The following is a 24,557-nucleotide window of genomic DNA, read 5'->3' as shown; positions in this document are numbered from 1 at the left end:
ACGTGCCTTTACTGTCAGAGATATAAGATAGACACTGGCGAAATCGACAGCAATAACAGAGACGTTAAATTTTTATTTTTTGAAAAGAAGAAAAATTTCATTATACCGGCCGTATAGTTCTGGCAGCTTAGGCCGTAAAACCAGTCAAGTGAAATGTAAAATATTATAAATAACCTCTATGACAGTGAGTTGTATTTTTTAATAAAAGTTGTTTAGTAATCTTAATTTCTGCCGAAATTATAATCTATTGAAAATGGTAAGTTTCTAAATAAAATATGATATTACATAGGTTTATACATATTATTTATTTAAGGCCCGAAGATACGATACTAGAACAACTATCTTTTCTCCTGAAGGTATAGTAATTCTTTTACATAAACCAAAATTTTTAATTGCAATTAATATTGATTGGTCTTTTTAGGGAGATTATATCAAGTAGAATATGCCATGGAGGCCATTTCTTTAGCAGGAACCTGCCTAGGAATTTTAGCCAACGATGGCATTTTATTAGCCGCTGAAAGAAGAAATACTAATAAGCTTTTAGATGAAGTATTCACTTCTGAAAAAATTTACAAATTAAATGAGTAAGTTGCCTCGTTTATTTAATATTGAATCTAATATTTAATATTTTATGTAGTGACATGGTATGTAGTGTTGCTGGTATAACATCGGATGCCAATGTTCTAACTAACGAACTAAGATTGATTGGTCAGAGATACATTTTCCAATATGGAGAATCAATTCCATGTGAACAGTTGGTTTCTTGGTTGTGTGATGTTAAACAAGCTTATACACAATATGGTGGCAAGAGGCCATTTGGTGTATCTATTCTTTATATGGGTTGGGATAAACACTATGGCTACCAGTTGTATCAGTCTGACCCTAGCGGAAACTATAGTGGATGGAAAGCTACATGTATTGGGAACAATAGTTCTGTAAGTAGTTTGCAATGCAATGAAGTATTTTTATTTAGAAAAATATTTTAGGCTGCTATTTCAAGCTTAAAACAAGAATATAAGGAGGGAGAAATGACACTGAATGATGCAAAAAGTTTGGCTGTGAAAGTATTGAGTAAAACTTTAGATATGACAAAGCTAACATCAGAAAAAGGTAATAAAAGTTGTTTAAGACAAAATTAAAGATTTATAATAAATGTTTGTATATAGTTGAAATGGCAACACTAACTAGAGTGAATAATAAAACAGTTATTCATATTCTTACTGCTAAAGAAGTGGAAGAGTTGATCTCACAGTTTGAGAAGAGCGAAGCAGCATTGGAAGCTTCAAAGAAAGAACAACAAAAAGTAACTGCTTGATTTGCTTAAGTTACTACTACAAGTACATTATGATAATTTTGGCTACTAAAGTATTTCTACTAATAAAACGGTATTAAAAAGAAAAAATATTTTATTTTTACCTTTATTTAAAAAACTCTTCAACATGTCAAATGTTCAAAAAAAAATAGAACACAAACAAACTTCAACTTAACAGGAAACGTAATCTTTATATACTATTTATATCCTAAAAGTTACAAACAGATCTCATCAAAACGTAGTAGCTTCTAACTTTCCAGTGATTAATATTTCTCACTCTCTCCACAAATACCAATAAGTAAAGAGAGTATCACAGATGCATTAGAAAGGGGAATGATTTTCCATAACAAGAACACAGCAAAAAAAAACGAAAAGTTCAAAAATATAGAGGTATTAACAAAAGCAAGATTCCATAAAGTATTTAAAAAAAAAAACATTGGCAAAATATATTTTTAAAAAAATAGATCCGAATTGATTGCGAGGTAAACAAAAATTCATGGGTAAATTACCAATCCTCTTCTTCAATTTCGGCCGGTTGTTGGACAAAGTTTTGACCTTTGCCAAAATCATCCTGAAAACAAAAAATAATTTTCTCAGATTTTGAAAAAAATTCAAATTAGCAATGCTGTGTAACTTTTCCTAAAATTTATGGAAAAATTACCAGGTCGACAGCGTTGCGCCAAACTTACCCCTCGAATATCTCTGCCTCCGAAGATGTCGCTATCACCGCCACCCCCACCTCCGGCGTTGCTAAGGAAATCTGGTACATTTTGACCTGCCTGCCGCAAAATGTTGGCCAAAGGTCCAGCCAAGGCCCTGTCGCAACTCTCGTCGAAGAGGCTGGTCGCTTTTCCACTGTTGCCAACTCGTCCGGTCCTGCCTATTCTATGCACGTACTCGTCAATACTCTTGGGCAGGTCGTAGTTGATGACATGCTGAATGCCTTCGATGTCGAGACCTCGAGCCGCAACACCAGTGGCCACCAAAATGTGTCTGATACCTGAAATTATTTTAACAATTTGTAAACTTAATCTTAATCTAACTTTATTTTCCTGTAGTTTATGTGTCACTTTCCCATATACTTAATATATGGCAATCAGTATGCGATAGGATTTTTTTTACTTGAGTATGATATTTATATTTAAGGTTACAGGACAAAATAATGGACCAACTTATTTTGAAATTTTTCTGATTCGTAATAATAATGCAGTACACAATTATGCTACTAGATCAAGAAATAATTTTCAAGTAGTATGAACAGCTTATTTAACAAAGGTTTGGATGCATTTAATAGGTTACCTATTGAATTATTTAAAAACATATTGAATGTAAATAGTAAATATGTTTAAAAGATATCCTTGTATATGAATTTTTAAAGTAGCTCAACCCTGGCTCAACCTAAGACGTTTATGGATGTAAAGCACCAGATGGCGGGGCGTATTTCACGGTCTTTTACTAGAGAAAAATATTTTTTGTTACTCTGAATTTTGAAGCGACCAATAAAAACAGAGAAAATAAAAATCGATAATTTTCGGACTGTGCCAATTGGTTACTAATCGACCAGATACTTTTTGTCTATTAGATATGCTATAAAAGCTGGTAATGATACAATTCGACCATTGTAAATACCCGACAAATTCCGCAAGGCCGACAAGGCCGATGTTTTCACTGATAAGAAAAAAAATATTTGTTTCGATAATTTTCGAGATACTTTTTCTTTCTGAATGCACTAGTAAAACACTACTGCTTAAAGTATTTTGTATTCTTTGTCCGCTTGATCTATTGTTATACTGGTCGCTCGTATCGAAGTTCTGTTTCTTCTAGTTTTAAAAAATGTTCTTATTTCTTTGTAGTTGTAGTGGTTGTAGTGTAAAATTAGATTAATTTTATTAAGTTTAATTATAATGTTTAGTGTAGAATACCAGAAATAGTTTGGTAGTGTTTTTATAGTTTATTTTTTAGTTAAGTAGTACGTGAAGGGATAATTTGGTTATTTTTTCTTTTTGTTTGATTAATTAATAAGTTTGATAATGTAAAACTTGGAAAATAAGTTGGTTATAATAATGGTTTTATAATTCGGAAACTCTCTATTTATTTATCTAGCAATGCTAGAACACTCTATTAATTTGAAAGTCGATTAGCGAAAATAGTATGATTCATTGGCAAGCGATGTAAATATTTGTGATCAGGTAAAAATGTGATGTAAGAGGAGGCTTAGCTTGCTAGGTCGATCAGTAGTAGACGGGACGGCCGACTGTAAAGTAGTGTTGTGTTTTGTCACAGAGCTGACATTTGGAGGTTGCGAGTCTTATGACTAAGGTCTTCTTGACTATAAAGGATGCGAGTCTTTGGACTAAGGATGCGAGTCTTCCCCTAGGAGATGCAAGACCTTGTCGTTGGTGGGGAAGCTCCTTGTCAGGTGCTGGCAGAATCTCCTCTAGCACTTTGGCTCGGTCCAAGAAGCATCTCACTCATTGTCTTGTCTCTGGCTGTAGTGGCCAGGGAATTGCACCAAGACATTTAAACCAGGCACCTTCTACTGTCTGTGGTCATGTCTCGCGGGTAGAGGGTGTGGGGGTCTTGGCTTAACCGCCTGGACCAAGAGGAGACAACCTCACCAAAAACCTAAATCCTACGATGGCGGGACCAGGTCAAAGGGATGCGTGGCTAGATAGGGGACTAGCCATTACTGGTCTCAACCTTGGGGCATCAGGGGGCACCCCATTGTATTTACCCCTTACTTCTACATGCGGGGCTCTGTAGAAGTGGACTGACTTTCCCTAGCGACTCGTGGGAACACTATGAGCAGTAATAAAAATAAAAACACCAACACCACCGGAGAAGCTGTGGGGAAACCCCCTAGCGACACTGGGAACAGGAACAATGAAAGTTCCAGGGGGTCAAACCCCCCAAAGAAAACTACAGGAGAGGTGGCTGACACTTGCGCGGGACCGTCCTGCGCTAGTGATACTCAAGCTACCACCTCCTTTAGCAAGGGTCGGGAGCTTACCTCTAAACCCAACAGGCGACACAGACTACCGTTTAGTCTACCTGGCCTGGGTCAACCAGGCGGGTTGGACGATCCGCTGAGAGTGGGTCTTAGCGGAGCAGAAGCACGGAGATACCTCCGACTGCTCCACGCAGGACTTGCTCCAGAGGAAGCAAAAGAGAAAGTACTCCTCCATAGAGGGGAGGGCAAAGGAACCAAGAAACAGGCCGGCGCATCTTCACCAAAGGGCAAAAGAGGGAACGAAAACCTTTCACCTCTGCTCCGGCAAGAAGAGAAAAAAGCCAGGATGGAAAGACGTCCAACACCGAGAGGCAAGCAGGGACATATCACCAGCTTTGCCTCTATTGCTGGACAAGTGAAAATGGCAGTGCTACCAAAGGATTACCCAGAGGTTGTACTGACCACCGACCAGCAAACGGCTCTAGAAGAGGCGATACTGGACGAAGTAGTGGCGATTGGAGAGCAACACAACGACGGACAAAATGTGGGTCAAATGCGATTTGCGGGGATTCACTTTCGGGTGGGCATGCTCCTCATAGACTGTGTATCTCCAGAATCGGCGGATTGGTTGATAGAAACGGCACCTAAACTTAAGAATTGGCAGGGGCCGGGACTGGTTGCTCTGAAGGAGAAAACATCCCTAAGGAGGCGACCATCACGGTCTATTTGCCAAGGAGCAAAGGGAAAGACACCACCTACCTGCTGAACCTTATCCAGGGTCAGAACTCCGATGTAAGGACGTCGTGTTGGCGAATCATCAACTCGAGGGAGGAGGGCCACGGCCAAGTCCTCACAATAGGAATTGACCTCAAATCCAAGGAGGCAATAGAAAGAGGGATACACTCTTTACTATAGATTCGGGACAACACCGGTATCAGGTCTAAGAAGAGACCAAGCCAAACAGGTAGAGAAAATGGAGACATATCCTCCAGCCTCTACCTCACAGGAACCTCAGCCGAAGACTAGCTCCTCGACTGTGAAGGGCACGGAGGGCCAAACCCCAACCGTGGAAGGGTGTATATCCTCGGAGAAGGTTGATGGCCACTTCTCGGAGGAGGAACTTCCGTTGTCAGAGGAAGATGAGGAATACCCTATCCCCTCTACAACGGGAGAATTCTCACACACCCCAGTAACCTAAACCAGGTCCAAAGTCCTACTCCAGCCCCTCTTCCCACCCCAAACTTATCCTTTCTTCCTTCCCCCCCATGCATGGGATTCCCAAATAAACCTGCACCATGCAAAAGGGTCTTCCGCTACAATAGCAAGACTCTTTGAGAAAAATCATTATGCAATGGTACTAGCCCAGGAACCCTGGGTGTATCAGGGACAAATTAGAGGTTTGTCAGGAAAAAATTCAAAGGTAATATATGATAACAGGCAGGAATTTCCCTGAGCCTGTATTCTTATAAGAAAGGACATTAACTACACATGTGTTTCAGAATTTACAACCCCAGATCTTGTTCCTATCATGGTTCAGCTTAATATCGAGGATTGCAGTAAAAACATCGTGATTGCCTCTGCTTACTTTCCGGGTGACGGGGAGGCACCGCCTCCGGAGGTACTGGAGCTCGTGCGATTCTGCATCCAACGGCGACTACCTCTGCTATTGGGATGCGACTCCAATACACAATGAGGTATGGGGAAGCACTAACACTAACACTAGAGGTGAGTGTTTACTTGAATTCCTCTTAGCATACAATCTTGAAGTTCTCAATGTAGGGAACAGCCCCACGTTCGTGACAAAAACGCGGGCAGAAGTATTAGATTTAACAATCGGGAGTGCTAGTGTAATCAGTTACGTGAAACACTGGAGGGTCTCAACGGAACCCTCCCTATCAGATCACAGAATCATCGAGTTCATATTAGGAGGAATCACACTCCAAACAGAAACTCGAAGGAATCCAAGAAAAACAGACTGGGACATATATAACTCCAATCTCGTAGACAACCTAAACCGTATAGATGCAAGTAGGGCCAGAAACCATCTGCATCTAGAATGGTACGCAAGGGAAGTCAGCGGTGCAATATTGGATGCATATGAATCTAGTTGCCCCGCAAGTAAAGGCATACAGAAAAGTAACAACAAGCCCTGGTGGAACAAAAAGTTGGCCAAACTTAGATCGGAGGTCCGACGACTTTTTAATAGAGCTAAATCCAGTGGCGAATGGCAGCTCTACAGCGAGAAATTAACTGAGTATAAGAAGGAGATAAGAAGGGCAAAGCAGTCTGACTTTAGATCCTTTTGCGAAAACATCACTTCTACTCCTGATGCAGCTAGATTACACAAAGCTATGGCCAAGAGTGGATCTATCCCCAACATGGCACTTAAGAAATCTGACGGAAACTACACGGAGGGAGAGGAAGAGAGAGCAAATCTCCTACTTTATACACACTTTCCAGGTAGCATACCTATTGATACTCATGTAGCTCCCACTGAACCCCACAATCCTTGCAGGGAAGATTGGGAAGTGGCCAAGCTAGTAATAACAGAACAAAAACTGAAATGGGCGATCGACACCTTTCAGCCCTATAAAGCAGCAGGAGTGGATGGGATCTTTCCTGCCCTTCTAAAGGAGGGTCAGCAAATAGCTACTCACCATCTACTAAGCATTACAAGAAGCAGTCTAGCGATGGGATATATACCAACCACATGGAGAAGAGCAAAAGTAATCTTCATACCCAAAATAGGCAAAACTGACTGGACAAATCCCAAGTCATTTAGGCCTATTTGTCTCACATCGTTCATACTAAAAACGCTGGAGAAAGTAGTTGACAACCATATTGGAGAAAATCATCTAAAGGTTAAACCACTGCATGATAGTCAGCATGCATATAGAACGGGCAGATCTACAGAAACTGCTCTGTACCAATTAACGGAGCTAATACAGACAAGTCTGGATAGCAAAGAAACAGCAATTTGTGCCTTCTTGGATATTGCGGGGGCGTTTGACAATATACCACATAAGGTGGTCAGGCGATCTCTAGAAACAAGCATTCGTGCCATGAATTTTGGTACGACTGATATTGGAGATGGAGAACTACCCTCTATAAAACCGTCCCAGATACTGGCTTTTGTCAAAGCCCTGGGACTGTATGATGAGTTATGATTCAAGAAAGGGGGACACAATGGATCTGTAAGGTCGAAGTGATTAACCCCCCTCCCACTCATTCTAATTCATTCTAATTCTAAGGATGCGAGTCATTTTAACTATTAAGAGTGCGAGTCTTTGGACTAAGGTTGCTGCTTTGGTTAGGTTATGTAAGGTTAGGTTTTTATGACTATTAGGATGCGAGTCTTTAAAGTTATTAGGATGCGAGTATTTAAAACTATTACGGATGCGAGTCTTTTGACTATTAGGATGCGAGTCTTTAAGCTTATTAAGGATGCGAGTATATTGACTATTAGGATGCGAGTATTTAAGACTATTAAGGATGCGAGTCTTTTGACTATTAGGATGCGAGGTTATAATAATGGTTTTATAATTCGGAAACTCTCTATTTATTTATCTAGCAATGCTAGAACATCTATTAATTTGAAAGTCGATTAGAGAAAATAGTATGATTCATTGGCAAGCGATGTAAATATTTGTGATCAGGTAAAAATGTGATGTAAGAGGAGGCTTAGCTTGCTAGGTCGGTCAGTAGTAGACGGGACGGCCGACTGTAAAGTAGTGTTGTGTTGTGTTTTGTCACAGAGCTTGACATTTGGAGGTTGCGAGTCTTATGACTAAGGTTAGGTTAGGTTAGGTATAAAGGATTAGGATATACTATACTATAGGAAATATATACTATTTGGATACGAGTCTTATTGACTATTAGGATACGAGTCTTATTGACTATTTGGATACGAGTCTTATTGACTATTTGGATACGAGTCTTATTGACTATTTGGATACGAGTCTTATTGACTATTAGGATACGAGTCTTATTGACTATTCGGATACGAGTCTTATTGACTATTAGGATACGAGTCTTATTGACTATTAGGATACGAGTCTTATTGACTATTAGGATACGAGTCTTATTGACTATTAGGGATGCGAATCTGTTTAGCTGCAGATTTGCGTCCGCGGAAAGCCCTTATACTTATTTCAGGTGACACCAGCTAGTTGTTGAAGATTAACCAATAGATCCGAATAATATTTGAATTAGATGGAAGATATGGAATGGGATATGTTGAATAGAATACCAGTGGCTAGGGGGCGGAGTACCCCCGGGTGAGTTTTACTATTTAACTATCAATTTTATCCAGATCAGTAAATGTTTGTTTTGTTATTTTCATGTACAATGAGAGCCTGCTTGCCAATGACCAACTAAATGGATATTTGAGGTGAATTTGCATTGTGAGACCCGGTTGAGTAAGTCCCAGAAATAAGCGATTTTACAATAATTTGTTCAGTGCAGAATACAAGAAGTAGTTGTGTAGTGTTTTTATAAGAGATTATATTCGTTTATTTTGTAAATGAGTAGTAGGTGAAGGTATTTGGGTATTTTTTCTTTTTGTTTTTCTTCTAATTGTAGTAAATTGTGATAGATACACCCTTGGATACATTATATCTTCCTTCAACTTCGTTGAAAAATGCGTTATCATATAATTTTGATTTTCTGGTAGTAGAATATACGAAAAAAAATCTGATCAAATTTATTTTAAATTAAATTGATCGAGTCTTATTAATCAAATTAAACTAGTCAAATAATAATAATAGTTAGTTTCTAAATACTATACAGGGTGAGTTTCCTACGATGTTCTCTATGGGTATCTCGGAAACTACTGGAGATAGAGAGTCGGTTAAATGGGGAAAGAATTGCAGTTTTGTGGGGTCATAAATATGCACCTTTGGAATTTTTCGTAGAAGTTCATGGCTTACTAGATATTTCGAAAAAAACAAATTTTGGCTATTTTAAAACTTGTCTATAATTCCATTATAATCTATTTTAGACAAAAAGTTTTCAGATAAAAGTTGTAGATAATCACATACCTAATGAGTTTGTGTTTTCTGTTTTTTTCTAAAGCCTGTCATTTTTGACATATGACACAAACATAATATATTTTTTAATGAAAACCATAGTTGGCCATGACTTCATAAAAATCGCCATTTTTAAGCTTTTCAGCGATATAGGTATAATATTTTTTTTCGAAAAATTACAAGTTATAGCCAATCCTTTTCTTTCTTGGCTAATTTCCATACCAATAATACCATGCCAATTAGTTGGCATGGTATTCTTATTTTGTTATGATTTATAATAACTTATAAAGGTGTCATAATGAAAGTCATGTTGGAACCACGACCCTGTTGATGCGCGACTATCTAAATTTAACTTTTCTAACATGTCTTGAAAACCGTTAATAATAATAGACTATAATGGAATTAGGGACTATTTTTAAAATAGCCAAATTTTGTTTTTTTTTTCGAAATATGTAGTAATCCATGAACTTTTTCAAAAATCTGAAAGTCGCATATATTTATGACCTCACAAAACTGCAATTCTTTCCCCGTTTAACCTACTCTCTATCTCCAGTAGTTTTCGAGAAACCTATAGAGAACGTCATAGAAAACACCCTGTGTATTGAAAATACTGAAGACCATATTATGTAACAGAATAAAAAATAAATCTTAATATAATTAAATTATTTTCCTGATGAAATTTTTTTAATGAAAATGTACTTGAATTATTTCAGTTAGACATGTATCCTGCTTTTAGAAAGTTTTATGGTTTAACGGGCTTTGTGTGTGAGTTAAAATAATGATATTTTTAGTTTCTATAATTCTTCACACATACCAAGTTAAAGCAAACTTGATTTTAAAACTCTGGCCATATTTTATATTAATAAAGATTTAATTGGTGTAATAAAGATTTAGATGGTGTATTAAGTACAATATATTTATTTAATGTCAATAATATTATTGAAGCAAGTTTTTTGAACATTTAATCAAAAATATAAAAAGTTTTATGTTTAAAAAAAAATATATCGTAAAATTCGTAAAGCACTCAATTTAGAATAAAATAATCTAAGAATTCTTTTATAAACCTGCATTAAATCAAATTAAAATAGGTATGTAACTTTTTTTAAGTATTAATTAACAGCAATTAGCATAACATAAATTATAAATAAAATGTACCAACATATCCAAATAATAATTTCTTTGTTAATACGGTTTAGAATTCTTAAAATAACAGGCAAAAATAATCCACAATTTACAATAAAATAAAAGTTTCATTTAAATTTCTTAATCAGCTGATCACTATTAAAGTTCGCAGAAACCTGGGGCTATATTATTACATTACTCTGAGGAAATTAACGAAAATAATCGATATTTTTGACTCCGCCCCGAAAGATTCACGATTTGTCCTCAAGCTGGCAGCACATTTTGTCTAGTCGGTTGAACAATTTTAAGAATATATAAACAAGGGAGATATTTAAGGCAGCATATGCAGAATTAATTTAATGTACCTATTTAGTAAATAGTCTAGTATTTGGTGTCTCAATACGTTTTTAATGTAAAAAAATATTATGTACATATGTGTATACATTGTAAATGTTTTTGTATATTAGGCAAGTCCTACAATAAAGATACTTAATACATAAGAAATATACTGTGGCCTTCCTATATAAGCCGAGAGGATTTATGCTCCTTCATTGAAGGTATTGTGTATTATGTGTATGTTTAATATTTGTGATGTTTTGGTTCTGTTAATTAATTGGCAATTTTGTATTTTATTTTAGAGACTTTTGATAATCATATAATATACATATTTGAAAAATTCAAATCTTGAGAGCTCAACCGTAGAGCAAGGGCAGTAATTGTGAGCTAGACCAGAGATAGACTTATCATTCAATGTTGGGACAAAATACATGTATTGAGGGGTGTCTCACTACTGGAATTACATTATATACTGGAATTACAGTATATTTTCTTGGGAGTCGCTGGCAGTCATTGGCAGTCTTACGGTAGTCACCTATAATAATTACATGGCAGTCATAGGCAGTCTTCTTGGCTGTGATTGGCAGTCGCTTGGTAGAAAGATGATATTTTGGCAGTACATGTACATTTTTTACCCAAGTGAGACACCCCTCGACATGTATTAAACAGAGTACATTCTTTTCCAAGTAAATGGCTTTTAGATCAAGTAAATTGATAAATATTGACTAAAAGGGCAAGCGGGCTATAAAAGGTAGATAACAGAAAAAAAAATGTTTACCTTTCTTTATATCCCACAGGGCTTGTTCTCTTTCCCTCTGAAGTCGGTCGCCATGTATACTGGTCGACTGAATGTCATTTTCACTCAAAAACGTAGCCAAGAAATCGGCATTTCTTTTGGTTTCGACGAAAACGACGGTACGCTCTTTGGCTGAAAATAACAGTAAACAAAATATCTTTAAAATAATGTAAGGACATAAAAAATTAACATGCACATATAAAGTATGAGTATTATTGAATAACATTTTTATAATTTTAGTAAAGTATACTTACTGCCTTTAAGCATTTCAATAAGTTTAGTCCTCTTCTCAAATCGAGTGACAAGATGAACTTCTTGTGTCACATCAGTTGAGGCACTACCCACTATTCCCACTGCTACAAAAACATAGTTGTGCAAAAATTTTCCTGCTAAATGCTGGATTTCTTCAGGAAAAGTGGCAGAAAACATCAAGGTTTGTCTCTCACCCTTAAAAAAATAAAAAAAACAATAATTTTACTACCAAAAATAGGTATAATTTCTTATGAATGTTTGAATAAATTTTTAGTATAATGTTTATACTACTATACAAGGTGGGTCTTAAATAAGTGCAAATATTTTCAGGGCTGATAAATTTTGATAAAAGAAACATATTTTCTCCGTTTTTCAAAGTCCAAAATAACCGAGATATTTTACTTTTTTTGCCAACATTATGAGAACCACAAGATCTTTTCTGGATTTTCTTTCTCGTAAATTTAATCTACTACCCATGTTACCATATTATCAAGAAATGATGTTTTATGACAAAAAATTCCAATTTTCAAAAAAAAATTTCCCGAAAAAAATTCATCATCGTGTTTCTGGGGGCGAAATATACTAGCCCTAAAAATATTTGCACTTATTTAAGACTCATCCTGTAAAAAATATAAGCGATTTAAGAAATTAAGAAAAAGGAGATTGTCATGCATGCGGTCTGTAAATCAAAAAATTGCTTTCAATTCTCAAAATTTCTAAAATATAAACTATATAAAATCGTCAGTTTTCAAATGTCTTCCTATTCTCAAAGGATTTATAATTGAATTTTTATTTATAATTTTTATTATTTATAGTTTACAGATTATTACTAAGACAATTACTAATCTATATATTTACTATATACTTACAGGATCCAACTATCCATATATTATAAAAAGATGGATAAGAAACAAAATATTTCATTAGATTCTAGCAAAATATCTATAGTTAAAAAATAACAACATAAATATTATAACATCGTAAAAGAAACGACGTTACAGTGGCTTTAGAAATAAAACATTCTCTAATTTTGAGTCTATAAATAATAACACGAAAATAGAATAATACTTACAGTGGCTGTCATGGAGGCGTGACCCAACATCTCTTCCACCGTAGGTAAGAAGCCCATGTCCAACATCCTATCAGCTTCATCCAAGACAAAGAACTGGACTGAAGAGAATGACACATGGCCACGTGTCACAAAATCGTTTAATCTGCCTGGAGTGGCTACCAAGATATGACACCCTTCCTGAAAAGGTTGGGCAATATTGTTAGACCTTCAAATTTTACACAATCTAAATATACTAGCCCTAGTCACTTCATCTGAGTGGTCTGTATTTTAATGCATGGGAAAAAAATAATATAAATGACCGATTGACAGACAGACAAAATAAAAAGCGGCATACAGTTTAGCCGGTTTTTAAGTTTGTAGGAAAATGTGTGTAAAAAAAAACTATTTTAAAAACTTTCATGTATACTACTGAAATGAAGATAATATATCTAAACTAAATAATATAATCTATTACAGCTGTAGTAAAATCAGTAACTAATTGTGAAAAATAAAGTTCCAACCCAAGATGCAAGATTTTTCATAAACGGCTACTTGTGCGGGTTGAAATTTTGATGCAAAATCCGGCAATACCGCATAGAAGAAATGTATCAACCCAACTTTTATCTCTTTTTAATACATTTGATTTTCCACTAAGCTGTCGACGTCACTGTCCTACACGTTAAAAATCCAGACCAAACAGTTTCGATGACCAGACCAGTTTATAAAAATGAAATGACGTTTGTTGGACCGATTTGGCTAATTTTGGTCTTGAAATATTTAGTACAAGACAAGGGTACAAGGAAGGTTTAAGGTTGTGAGAAAATATGAAGAAATTGCAAGAAAACTTTTTTAAATATATTTGGATATAATAATATGATTTAATAATTTTCTTTAGATATTGCCGGGGAAAACATTATTTAATGTTAATAATTGTGCCGTTAAAAATAAAGATTTATATTAATTATTGTTAATAAAATGTTAATATTGATTACTAAATCAAGGTAAATACGAGTTATTGCTAATGAATTATAGTTCATAAAGCCATATAAAATTAAGATATCAGAAATTATGAAATAAATGATCTTACTTTAACAACATTCCTCTGATGTGATACAGATGTTCCTCCATAGGCTACAGCGCATTTTACAATAGAGTTATGGGCGAACTTCCTTGCTTGTTCATTGATTTGAATGGCTAATTCTCTTGTAGGGCTAACAACAACCACCTTAGGATTACAAGTATTGCCGTCGGTTTCTGGGGCTTCTTGGCTTGCGAGGATCTTATTGATCATCGGCAATAAAAAGGCCGCCTATTAAAAAAATAATACAAATCAGTAGTACCATAAGATTTTTATGCAGGGTGTTTCAAAAAACATGTGCCATCTCTCGTGGGGAGATTCCTCACGTAAAAATAAGATTTATTTATCATATCAACATAGGTCCAATTCTGTTTTGTTTCGTAGCTACAGGGTGTTACAGTCTTAATAATCTTATTCTTCCAAGTACTTTTAGTTTTACTGATTCAAATGAAATTTTGAGTGTAAAAGTTACTATAAGTGCTACATATTTTAATGCTAAAAAAGTGTCGATAAATTCATCAGGGACGTACAGGGTGGGTCAAATTCGACGCTTTTAAATGGAAACACCCTTTTCTATAGGAGATAGACGAAAAATATCGGTGTCTGGAGCTTAATTTTCATCAAAAACATGATGGTGAAAACCGCACATCGATATCTGTTACCGTTTATGAGTTACGGGTTTATGATTGTTAAAAATGTGCATTTTTGCACAAGAGATTGCTATAACTTTTTTGTTATGGAAAATTTTGTATTTCTATTAAAACATTTCCAAAGCACCTTTTTACGTAGAATTTAATTGTTTAAGTATAATTTATTTTTATTGTTATTAGATATAGCTTAAATGTGTTGATGTTGGTTAAATATTTTTTAAATTGTTATAAAATTCTGCATCTCTCATAGCAAATATTATTTTCGTTTTAATATATATATATATATATATATATATATATATATATATATATATATATATATATATATATATATATATATATATTTTTTTTTTTTTTTCGTTTTAATATATATATGTATATATATATATATATATATATATATATATATATATATATATATATATATATATATATATATATATATATATATATATATATATATATATATATTTTTTTTTATTTTTCGTTTTAATATATATAACAGATAGAATTTTTTTGCATTACAGCCGGTGCCGTTCAAAGACTACTTATTTAAAGCGGGCGAATTTTTATATGCTCTATATCTCGAAGAGGAATCGAGCAAAATATCAAGTGTGTTATATTTTTGGAAAGGTAATTTTAAATTATTTTCAATAAATTTAAAATATACAGGGTGCCCCATATAAAAAATCACATTTTCTCTTGATAATTCTTAAATTATTAATTAAAAAAAAATATACTTAAACCATTAATTTATTAATCACAATTAGTAAAATTAAAATAAAATTAATAAATTATATATTTTACCTGATTATTAAATATTATTACTATTAGTCGAAGCTACAACAATTTCAAATAAAAAAATAATGATAATAAATATTTAAGACAATTACAAAAAACCTAATTTTAAAAAGTTTTACCATCTTGTAACTCTAAAACTATGCAGTTCCATACCCATATGTTCATTACGAACTTCTTTTGATATTTTTTGATGAGGAATCAATGTGTACTTATTCAAAACTTTCCCAAGTAAATGATATTAAAATTTTTTAAAGGTTGGTATTAGACTTGGATCAAGGCAAATTAATAAAATTGTGTTTATTTCATCAAGCAGGTCGAAATAGACAAAATATCAAGAGACAACTTTTAATAGGCATTACAATCTGACAAACGGATCTGAAACAACGGGGCAACGGCAAGGGGATCGCAATTTTCTAAAATTATGACCGATTTCATTCATAAAATATCCACGAGCGTGCGGGGTTTCATAAAAATATATCAGGAATTTTTATAATATTTTCCAGTAAAGTTTATAATATTATTTTACTTTAAATGTACCTACATTTTGTTTAGTCATTTGCTAAATATAGTAATATTTGTTAAAACGCGTGTACTAATTACAATAAACACAAATCAAGTTAAAGATATAAAACACAATACAATAACACCGCCACTGGATTTTTTAATAGTAGTGACTGTTTCTACTATTCCTAGAGAGGGGCATAAAGTTGGGGGTAATGGCGACAAGACGTGCGAGAATCTCGACCAATCAGACTGGTTGAATCCGAGAGGCCATAATGAATTTTGTCAGCGTTGCCAGCTTACCCTAAGCGGACGTTATCTTAAGGAAATACTTTACCTTTTATAATAGGCAGAATGAACGAAATCAGTTAATTAAATAAATATACATTATTACAATAAGAACTACGTCAACATATTAGCATATATATAATTATGTATGCTGAAATGAACTAAAATATATTCAATTTATAGGTAATATCGAGCAACTTTGCTTTTCTATAATTAAACGTGACAACATCGACTTTTTTTGCCCGAATTCCTTCCGCTGTTTTAGATTCGTTTGTCAGATAATAAGTGCTAACACTATTTAATACGAGAAAAAAAGTTGGTGGCGTATATGCTTTTTTTTAGAAAAATATTCCAGTGATAACCCATACTAAGGGCTGGCAAAGGTTAGTCTTGGGTCGAGATTTTCGTATGTAAGAAGAGTACAATGCGTTTATAATGTACTGAACAAAGAGAGGACAGTAAACATGTTGCCAAAAGCACGAAATAAACACTGCGCACATTGCTAAGAGACGTGGAAGGGGATATAGCAGATTTGTCGCAGTCCACCGGTCGACCCAATCAGTACCTCTGTCAGTACTTAAAGTTCTAGGGAAAGGTATACATCATGTGTTCAGCTTCACGATTTAATTACGTCTCGCGATATTTTATTTGTTTATTTATTAACAAGTATTTGTAATTTTCCCCAGAGATTGAGAATTTTTAAGTGCAAGTTAGAAACACTTGCATTTTTGGTAAAAATAGTTGGAATTCAGTTGGTGTTCGACAGTGGTCGCGGTAGAACTCTGAATTCGAAATGAATCGATATCTCAAAATCTTTTAAAAACAATTGATTGTAGTTTTTTCAAAAACTTTCTTAAAATTTCTGCAATATTTTCTTCGCAGGCAGTATGTGAAAATATTTATAAATAAAAAAGTTACATGATTGCTGAAAATTGCTATGTACTAAAAGTAAAAGGATGGGTTATTGTTAAAAAAATTTGAATGGAAACAACCTTATCGAATTTTTCTTATTTAAACATATTATAAAAGATCCGATCTTCAAAATAAAAAAAAGTTTCAATATCTAAAGTGGTTCTTAAGTTATGGCGTGTTATGTGATAAAAAGTTAAGTTTTTAAATTATCGCGATTACTGACGTTTTATCGTTATAAAAAAATGGACACCCTAACGATATCCTTATAATTCCATTTCAGATGCTCAGAAACATATCTAATGATTTTATCTAGTTATCTTTTCGAACACAAAGTTTTTTAAAAATAAGCGGTTTACGATCGTGATTTTGACTTTACCTGATAGGGAAAGGCGTACCGGCAACACCGCAACAGCACACCGTCGCATTTCTCTCACTCCGACTTAATACGATCCCTATGCGATTTACTTCCACACATGTAAGTTCCGACCCAAAAGTACTAGTTGCCAGCACGGTATGCACGTCCCTGGTGAATATGTCGATACTTTTATAGTTTTAAAATATGTCGCATTTATAGTAACTTTACCCTAATATCATTCAAAACGCTAAAAGTACTTAGAAAATTATAATAAATCGAAAAAATATTAAGACTTTAACACCCTGTAGCTACGAAACAAAGCAGAATCGCACCTATGTTGATATGAAAAATAAATCTTATTTTTACATGAGGAATCTCCCCACAAAAGATGGCACATGTTTTTTGAAACACCCTGTACATAAACAATTTTATTTACTGTTTTTCCTGAGCCAGTTTGAGCACAACCCATCAAATCCCTACCAGCGAGTATGATAGGAATGGCATACTTCTGTATAGGAGTCGGCTTTGTATACCCTGATTTCTCAATGTTCTTTAACAAATGCGGTCTCAATTCAGAACTCTGGAAAGAAGTTAGGGGGTTCGGGACGTTCTCCCCTGTAACTTTTACTTCTATTTCGTCCAGTTTCATGAAATTGACGCCCGACGTAATTGTGGTGGTGAAAAGATCATCGTCGGTGACCCTCTCCTCAGGTACGTAAATGTCTCTGGGTTTCGGTGGGGCTCCGTCGTCTTCCCCATCTTCTTTTCCACCAAAACGACCGCCGCCACCGTTCTTGGAGTCGCCACCGCCCCAATCGTTGCTCCTTTCCTCGTTTCGAAAACCGCCTCTGCCACCACGACCTCTACCTCCTCTACCACCGCGACCTACAAACAGGGTTGCCAGATAAAATTTTGCGATTATCTAGATCGTTGCTTCAAAATTTGCTAGTTACAACTAATGTCAAGCCCCGTTCTCAGAACGACGTTGTGTCGCTGGCGACAGTGGTTGACACTTCAAAGGACCAATGGGAGTTGTTTAAATTTAAAATTGACAGCTGTTTGAATTCCCTACAATATCTCATTGGTTCACTTGCGTTCTCACTTGCGAAGTTCTGAAGCCCCGTTCTCAGAACTTCGTATTGTCGAGTGACACATCAAAAGAACCAATGAGACTTGCACAAAATTCAAACTTGACAGCTGTTTGAATGTTGTACAAATCTCATTGGTTCATTTGACGTGTCGCTGGCGACAGTCGAAGTTCTGAGAACGGAGCTTGAGAACAGGGCTTCAGAGCAGGGTTGAAAAAAATCATGATTTTCTTAAAAAAAACAAAAAAATCAGATTTTTTTGATTTTAATAGAAAACATTATTTAAATCGGATTTCCAAATAATTAGGACTTAATTTCAATTAAAGTCCTATCCTAAATGGCTAAATCTTCATAACTCTGCTCAATACTGACAACATTAACAATTCTACAGTGCGTCTGTTCGTTCTGTAGCTACGCGGTATCCGTGAGAGGGGAAACGATATTCTCTCGATGTTTTTCGTAAAAAATTAGACGACGCGTCCCATCAATAAAAATTCGACAAATTTGCAAGTGGCCAATAAAATGAGTGGGCGGAGCGATTTGCGGTGACGTACTCGCCAAGTCGACGTATAAAATATATTGCTGTTTATTTAAATGTTTTTTGTCCGCATTCCTTTCATAGACACAGATCCAGCAGATGTACTGTACGTCGGTCGTGTCATTTTCCTTCATCGGTCACCAATATATTCCGTAAAAAAAGTCGCTCGCATCAGATCAAAAGGATTTTTTTTGAAATGCCACAAGAGTATTAATTTTTGTCATTTCAACGTCTAGGCATAAAAGTAAAGCACTGTTACGCCTAAGCACAAAAGTACAAAAATATATTATTAAACTGATATTAAGCCTCAATTTCAACGAGTGTAAAAATTGTTACTCGATTACTTTTTAAGGCATTACTTTTTATATTATTTGCAACGTTTGAAATTGATTAAAAAATTATTTGTAATGTTTAATTTGTAAAAATATAGTATATTCTACTTTGTGCCTCCCTGTTTACGCTGGTCCGTTAAGCGTACAATCTCGTCAAAAAAAGTATAATTTTTACTCCTTACACAATACACTATTGTTCGGAAATAGTCTTCAGTCAAGAATGAAATTAGTATTATCTATTATCAAAGTGTAAAATAAAGAAATATAAAACAGCATATTTTCTGACAACGATTTGAAGATATAGTCTAACATCAAAAGAACCCTTTTCTGCACTAGAGGTTGCGAATGAAATGTATGCGCACAACATTTTTTGTCACTTGTACATAAATTTCAAAATAAATCTCTGCCCTTTAGAAATTAGAAGTCTAATGGATACACACGAAATTACTTCAAAAATCGGTCCAACATTTTAATTGAATAGATATGTAGTAGGTATATGTGTTATACAAATCATTTTTTATATAGTTTTATAACATTTACAATTGTTTTTTTCGATTTATTAAACGTATTTAAAAGTTACAATAGCAAGTGTAACATTTTATTTAACGAATAGATACAGGGTATATATGTTATAGAAATATTTTTTATAGTTTTCTAGGACACATTTTTATAACTTTTACAATTATTTTTCGATTTATTGTAAAGTTTTAAAAAAGTTGATGTTTTGATTTAAATCACCTGATTAAAATTAAAAAAATCACTTGATTTAAATCATGCCAACCCTGCTTCAGAGTAACCAATACCATATTATCAATAATACAAGGATAATACCAATAGTTAGAACAGTAGATCGCGTTTAGCAGTTTTATTGTTATTAAATTAAATAAAAAAATCATGCCTCATGATTAAATGAGGCGTCAATTGCAACTTGACGCCTTATCCACAAAACTTTGTTTCGAGATAATATGCAAAAACTGTTTTAGCAAATGTTTGAAGCGATATTTAAAAAAAAAACGTGTCCATTGAGTGGAATCATTGTTTTGTATCTCGTTTTTCTAGAAATAAAAATTAATATTTAATTTTTAAAGGGAAAAAACACAAAAATAACACGGATAAAGCAGGGTTTGTTGCAGTATAATGCATATTGCGCGTTTTGGTATAGCAAGTTATTTGCATCCTAACTTGATTTATTAGAGATTATAATTATTATAATTAGATAAATCAATAATTCCTTAAAATAAATTCAATAATTCCTTAAAATTAGGTAGAGGATCTGAAATCGATAAAATGTCAGTAGTAATATTTTACTTGTGTAAAAAGCCTATAAAAATTGGGGATTTGCCACAATAATGACAATAAAAAGCAAATGTAAGTGGATAAGACGGATTTTGCTGCAGTAACATAATTTGTAGTGAATTTGATTCAGGAATATGTGATTTTGCTGCAGTTTGGGACTGTTTATGTAGATTTCAGGAGTCACTATTAATATACAAGGTGGCGCATCCCATTCACCTCGGTTAATTATACGAAAACGGAAAGATGTAGAAACAACATTTTTATGGGTATATGTAGACAACCAATGTGCATAATTAAAATTATTTTCGAATGTACAGGGTGTGTCAGAACTAAGATACATACCAAAGTTACATTTTTTCTTATGGAACACCCGGTATTTTATTTCATTTTTGGATTCTTGGGCATAAAATAAGGCATTTATTATAAGGATTTAATATGTTTAAATGCTTTGGTTTTTGAGATATTTAAAGATATTTAAATACGCATGTAATAATAAAAAAATTGTAAACACCCTGTATATTACTTTTCAGAGTTAATTATTGTATTGACTTTGAAGCCAGAGAAATAAACTTTACTAAAAAAAATGTATTGCTTCCTTAAATGTATACAGAGGTATCAAAAATTACTGGTCTATTTTAAATATTTATTTTACATAAAAACTTCGTTATTTCAAATACAACACTATGTATTTTTTTTAAATAAGTCAAGCAGATTTAAAAGCTCTTTCAAATTATATTAAGGTTTCCTATACCTACCTGGCTCAGTTTTTGAATAAAAAGCGATTTTTCAATAAAATGACAATCAAGATGGCTGGTGTTGCCATGGCATTTTGCTAGTGACAGTTAGCAGCTATTTTCAAAATCGACATTAGTTTATAAACTATATTTAGATGTATAACAGTTTACTTTTATTTAATTTACCTACAATAGTTTAATAAGTAAGTATGTATTATTTTATCAAGAAATATAAAGTAGTTCCATCTGATTTATGTAGATATATTGGATTTTCTATAAAAGAACCAATTAAGACAAATTCATTTTCTTCACTTCCAATAACATGTTTCTGCGTAATAGGTTTTTTACATACACTATCAGGTCTGCGAAATAGGAAAAGCAGTATTTCAAAGGAACTCTTGTCAAGAAAATTCCTATTTAGATATCTTTGAGCATAAACCTTTCAGGCCAACGAGAAATTCCTTCCGCCAGCAGATACTGCTTCATTTTTCTTAATAAAATAATAAATATTTACTTATTAACCTTATTGTAGGTAAATTAAATAAAAATAACCGTTTGTTTATTAACCTTATTGTAGATAAATTAAATAAAATAATAGTTTAAAAGAGAATTTAAATCTTTAATCTCAAAAAACAAAGCCTTTAAACATATCAAACGCTTATAATAAATGCCTAATGTATAATTTTTTTTGGGCCCAAGAATCCAAAAATACCGGGTGTTCCATTAAAAAAAATATAACTTGCGTATGGATCTTACTTTTGAAACACCCGGTATATTTCAAAATAATTTTAAAATGTGCACATTACCTCCCCACATATACCCATAAAATATTTGGGGTTGTTTTTACATCCTTCCGTTTTCGTATAATCAACCGAGAGGAATGAGGTGCGCCACCCTGTACGTCATCAGGCATTTTTTTTTTAAATGGATAAGGCAGGTTTTGCAACTTGACGCCTCAAATAAAAAAAAACTAAAAAATATACATACTATGATAAGATAAAAATAAAAATAAATGTTAAGGACAAGCCAATTTTTGCAACAAAAAAAATAAAAATATAATAAGCATAAAAGTGATGAAAAACACAACTAATAAAATAAAATATTTTACATTTATATTAAAAAACAATGTATATCACTAATGATCGAAAAAAAAGGCGTCAGCGATGGCTATGAACAGAAGATCGCTGTCATTTTATATGTAAAATTATATGGGAGAATTTCATTGATCTTCATTTACAAGCCACCTGGACGCCGTTTTTTTCAATCATACGGTATTAGTTGGGACGAAAGTTTGCACAAAAATTTGTTAAAATCTGTTCTAGAAGTATGTAATTTGGTAGAGGCTCTAGGGTGAAATAATTGAGCCATAAGGAGCAATTTTTGGAAATTAACTCTAATAACTCTATTAACTGAAGCAATTGACTGACAAACTTGGAAAACGAGAGTAAATGGATGTACATGATTCCATGAGGTCACAATTTTTTAGATATGAGAATACGACTAAGAAAAATAATATAGTCAAGACGCATCAAATTTTTGTCTATACAAATAAAATAATATATGGGTATTAGAAAGTTTTAATATGTGGGTATTGTGAATTTTTTTGTTTGTTGTTGGGTATTGTCCAATTCTATGGAAATCTACGTTCAAGATGTGAAAAAGACACATATTATATGATTGTCAAAACGTTGTCAATAAAAATACTATTATAAATGAAATCTATTAACATCTTTAAAACTCCAATGACCAAAAGCCAAGAACAAAAGAAGAAAATATATAGTATATACCAAGTCAAAGAAACTAAACCAAAAAAATAATATTTTGTCAAGTCATTTTAAAGTGACCCTATCTGTTAAATATTGTAAGGAATGAAGATAAAAAAGCCCTTAAGATGTTTTGGGAGAGCATACAACCACTTGAGATAAGGGTCACAAAAAGAACACATTTTGACATATTTATTATGGAGACCTTGCACAATAAATATGTCAAAAATTATGAAGACCCTCCATAATAAATATGTCAATAGTGTAATTTACAGCTTAAAAAGGGCTATAAAATGACAATAGTAATGTGTGAATGTCTTTAAATAACACATTTAGTATAACTTAGTGAAGAGTTAAAAAATAAAGCATTTATTTGAAATATTTCTTCCTAGATAAATAACTCACCTCTGCCCCCTCGACCTTCACTTTCAAAATCACCACCGCTGGAAAAACCATTTCCATTTCCATTTTCTCCCCATGAATCAGAGGGGGTTTCCCATTCTCCATTGTTGTCGTTATCATTTCTTCGACCTCCTAAACAAAATTAATTAAAAATTGTTATATTTTTACAATAAACTGATATCTACCCCTGAAGTTCCCACGATCTTCCCTATTTCCTCTACCACGACCATCTCTGTGCCCCCTACCACGGTCCTCCCTGTCTCCTCTTCCTCCACGACCGCCTCCTTTATTTCCCTGATACCCGGAAGATGGTGCATCGTCCCAACCACTTGTTGCATTGTTCGAGTCCCATTCGCTATTGCCTGTACTTGAAGCTTTATATCCACGTCCAGCAGAGAATTTCGTACCCCCTTCTGATATAATGCCGGTCTGAAAATGAAATGTATTAGAAAAATAACAAGGAAAACGAACTTAAGAATAGTCAAAGATAAAAATGTTTGCTAGATCAGTTAGAAATGTATTAAAATTATTACCATTGCAGGTGCAGACACCACGGCTCCATCATCCCAATCGTCGTCCATATTTTATGTTAAGTACAAACTGAAAAGGGCCCCTTTTTAAATAAAAATTAACCTATACACGTTCGATATTAAATATCTGCTAGAAAAAAAGAATTTCTAGTAGTAAAGCAAAAAAACGATTGTTAAATTGTGGTTAAAATTAGAGGTCTTTTTTTCTTTGTTATAACCAGTTCTGGTAAAGAGTTCTGGCGAATAAAGGCGCCAAATATATTTTTTTGGAAGGCAGACGCCGAAGGCAAAATACGAAAATACAGACGAGAACAGACCTTGCTTATTTCCTTTCAAAAAATTTTACTTGCTCTTCCTGTGCTCTATCTCTGTTTTGATAATTCATAGGCTTTGAACTTAACAAGAGAGAAAGAAATGAAATAAACTCATAAATTTCTTCAAGC

General features: G+C 33.8%; 2 protein-coding genes across 2 annotated transcripts; one reads left to right on the top strand and one right to left on the bottom strand.

Annotated features, from left to right (window-relative positions):
• Positions 1-104: 104 nt before the first annotated feature.
• On the top strand, positions 105-1,402 carry LOC115889399 (proteasome subunit alpha type-4). The gene is made up of 6 exons (XM_030909379.1): positions 105-256; positions 314-356; positions 422-584; positions 638-935; positions 987-1,110; positions 1,167-1,402. Exons 1-6 carry the CDS (start codon positions 254-256, stop codon positions 1,313-1,315), a joined length of 780 nt encoding a protein of 259 aa, XP_030765239.1. The 5' UTR covers positions 105-253; the 3' UTR covers positions 1,316-1,402.
• On the bottom strand, positions 1,403-24,493 carry LOC115889396 (ATP-dependent RNA helicase vasa). The gene is made up of 10 exons (XM_030909376.1): positions 24,118-24,493; positions 23,770-24,013; positions 23,588-23,716; positions 17,868-18,316; positions 13,934-14,155; positions 12,868-13,044; positions 11,798-11,990; positions 11,526-11,675; positions 2,002-2,312; positions 1,403-1,883 (listed from the first exon to the last, which is right to left on the bottom strand). Exons 1-10 carry the CDS (start codon positions 24,163-24,165, stop codon positions 1,818-1,820), a joined length of 1,989 nt encoding a protein of 662 aa, XP_030765236.1. The 5' UTR covers positions 24,166-24,493; the 3' UTR covers positions 1,403-1,817.
• Positions 24,494-24,557: the final 64 nt, after the last annotated feature.

The sequence above is a fragment of the Sitophilus oryzae genome, unplaced genomic scaffold (assembly GCF_002938485.1).
Source record: "Sitophilus oryzae breed Bouriz unplaced genomic scaffold, Soryzae_2.0 scaffold_813_pilon_pilon, whole genome shotgun sequence".
Classification (NCBI taxonomy): Eukaryota; Metazoa; Arthropoda; class Insecta; order Coleoptera; family Curculionidae; genus Sitophilus; species Sitophilus oryzae.
This window is presented reverse-complemented; position numbering and strand designations above follow the sequence as displayed.

Excerpts from the sequence above, each read along its gene's own strand:
- LOC115889399 (XM_030909379.1), top strand. Across the intron at positions 357-421 it reads AACTATCTTTTCTCCTGAAG|GGAGATTATATCAAGTAGAA; the intron begins GTATAGTAATTC and ends TGGTCTTTTTAG. Across the intron at positions 585-637 it reads AAAATTTACAAATTAAATGA|TGACATGGTATGTAGTGTTG; the intron begins GTAAGTTGCCTC and ends TATTTTATGTAG.
- LOC115889396 (XM_030909376.1), bottom strand. The coding sequence starts at position 24,165 with ATGGACGACGATTGGGATGATGGAGCCGTGGTGTCTGCACCTGCAATG. Across the intron at positions 14,156-17,867 it reads AAACTGGCTCAGGAAAAACA|GCGGCCTTTTTATTGCCGAT; the intron begins GTAAATAAAATT and ends TTTTTTTAATAG. Across the intron at positions 13,045-13,933 it reads ATCAGAGGAATGTTGTTAAA|GAAGGGTGTCATATCTTGGT; the intron begins GTAAGATCATTT and ends CAACCTTTTCAG.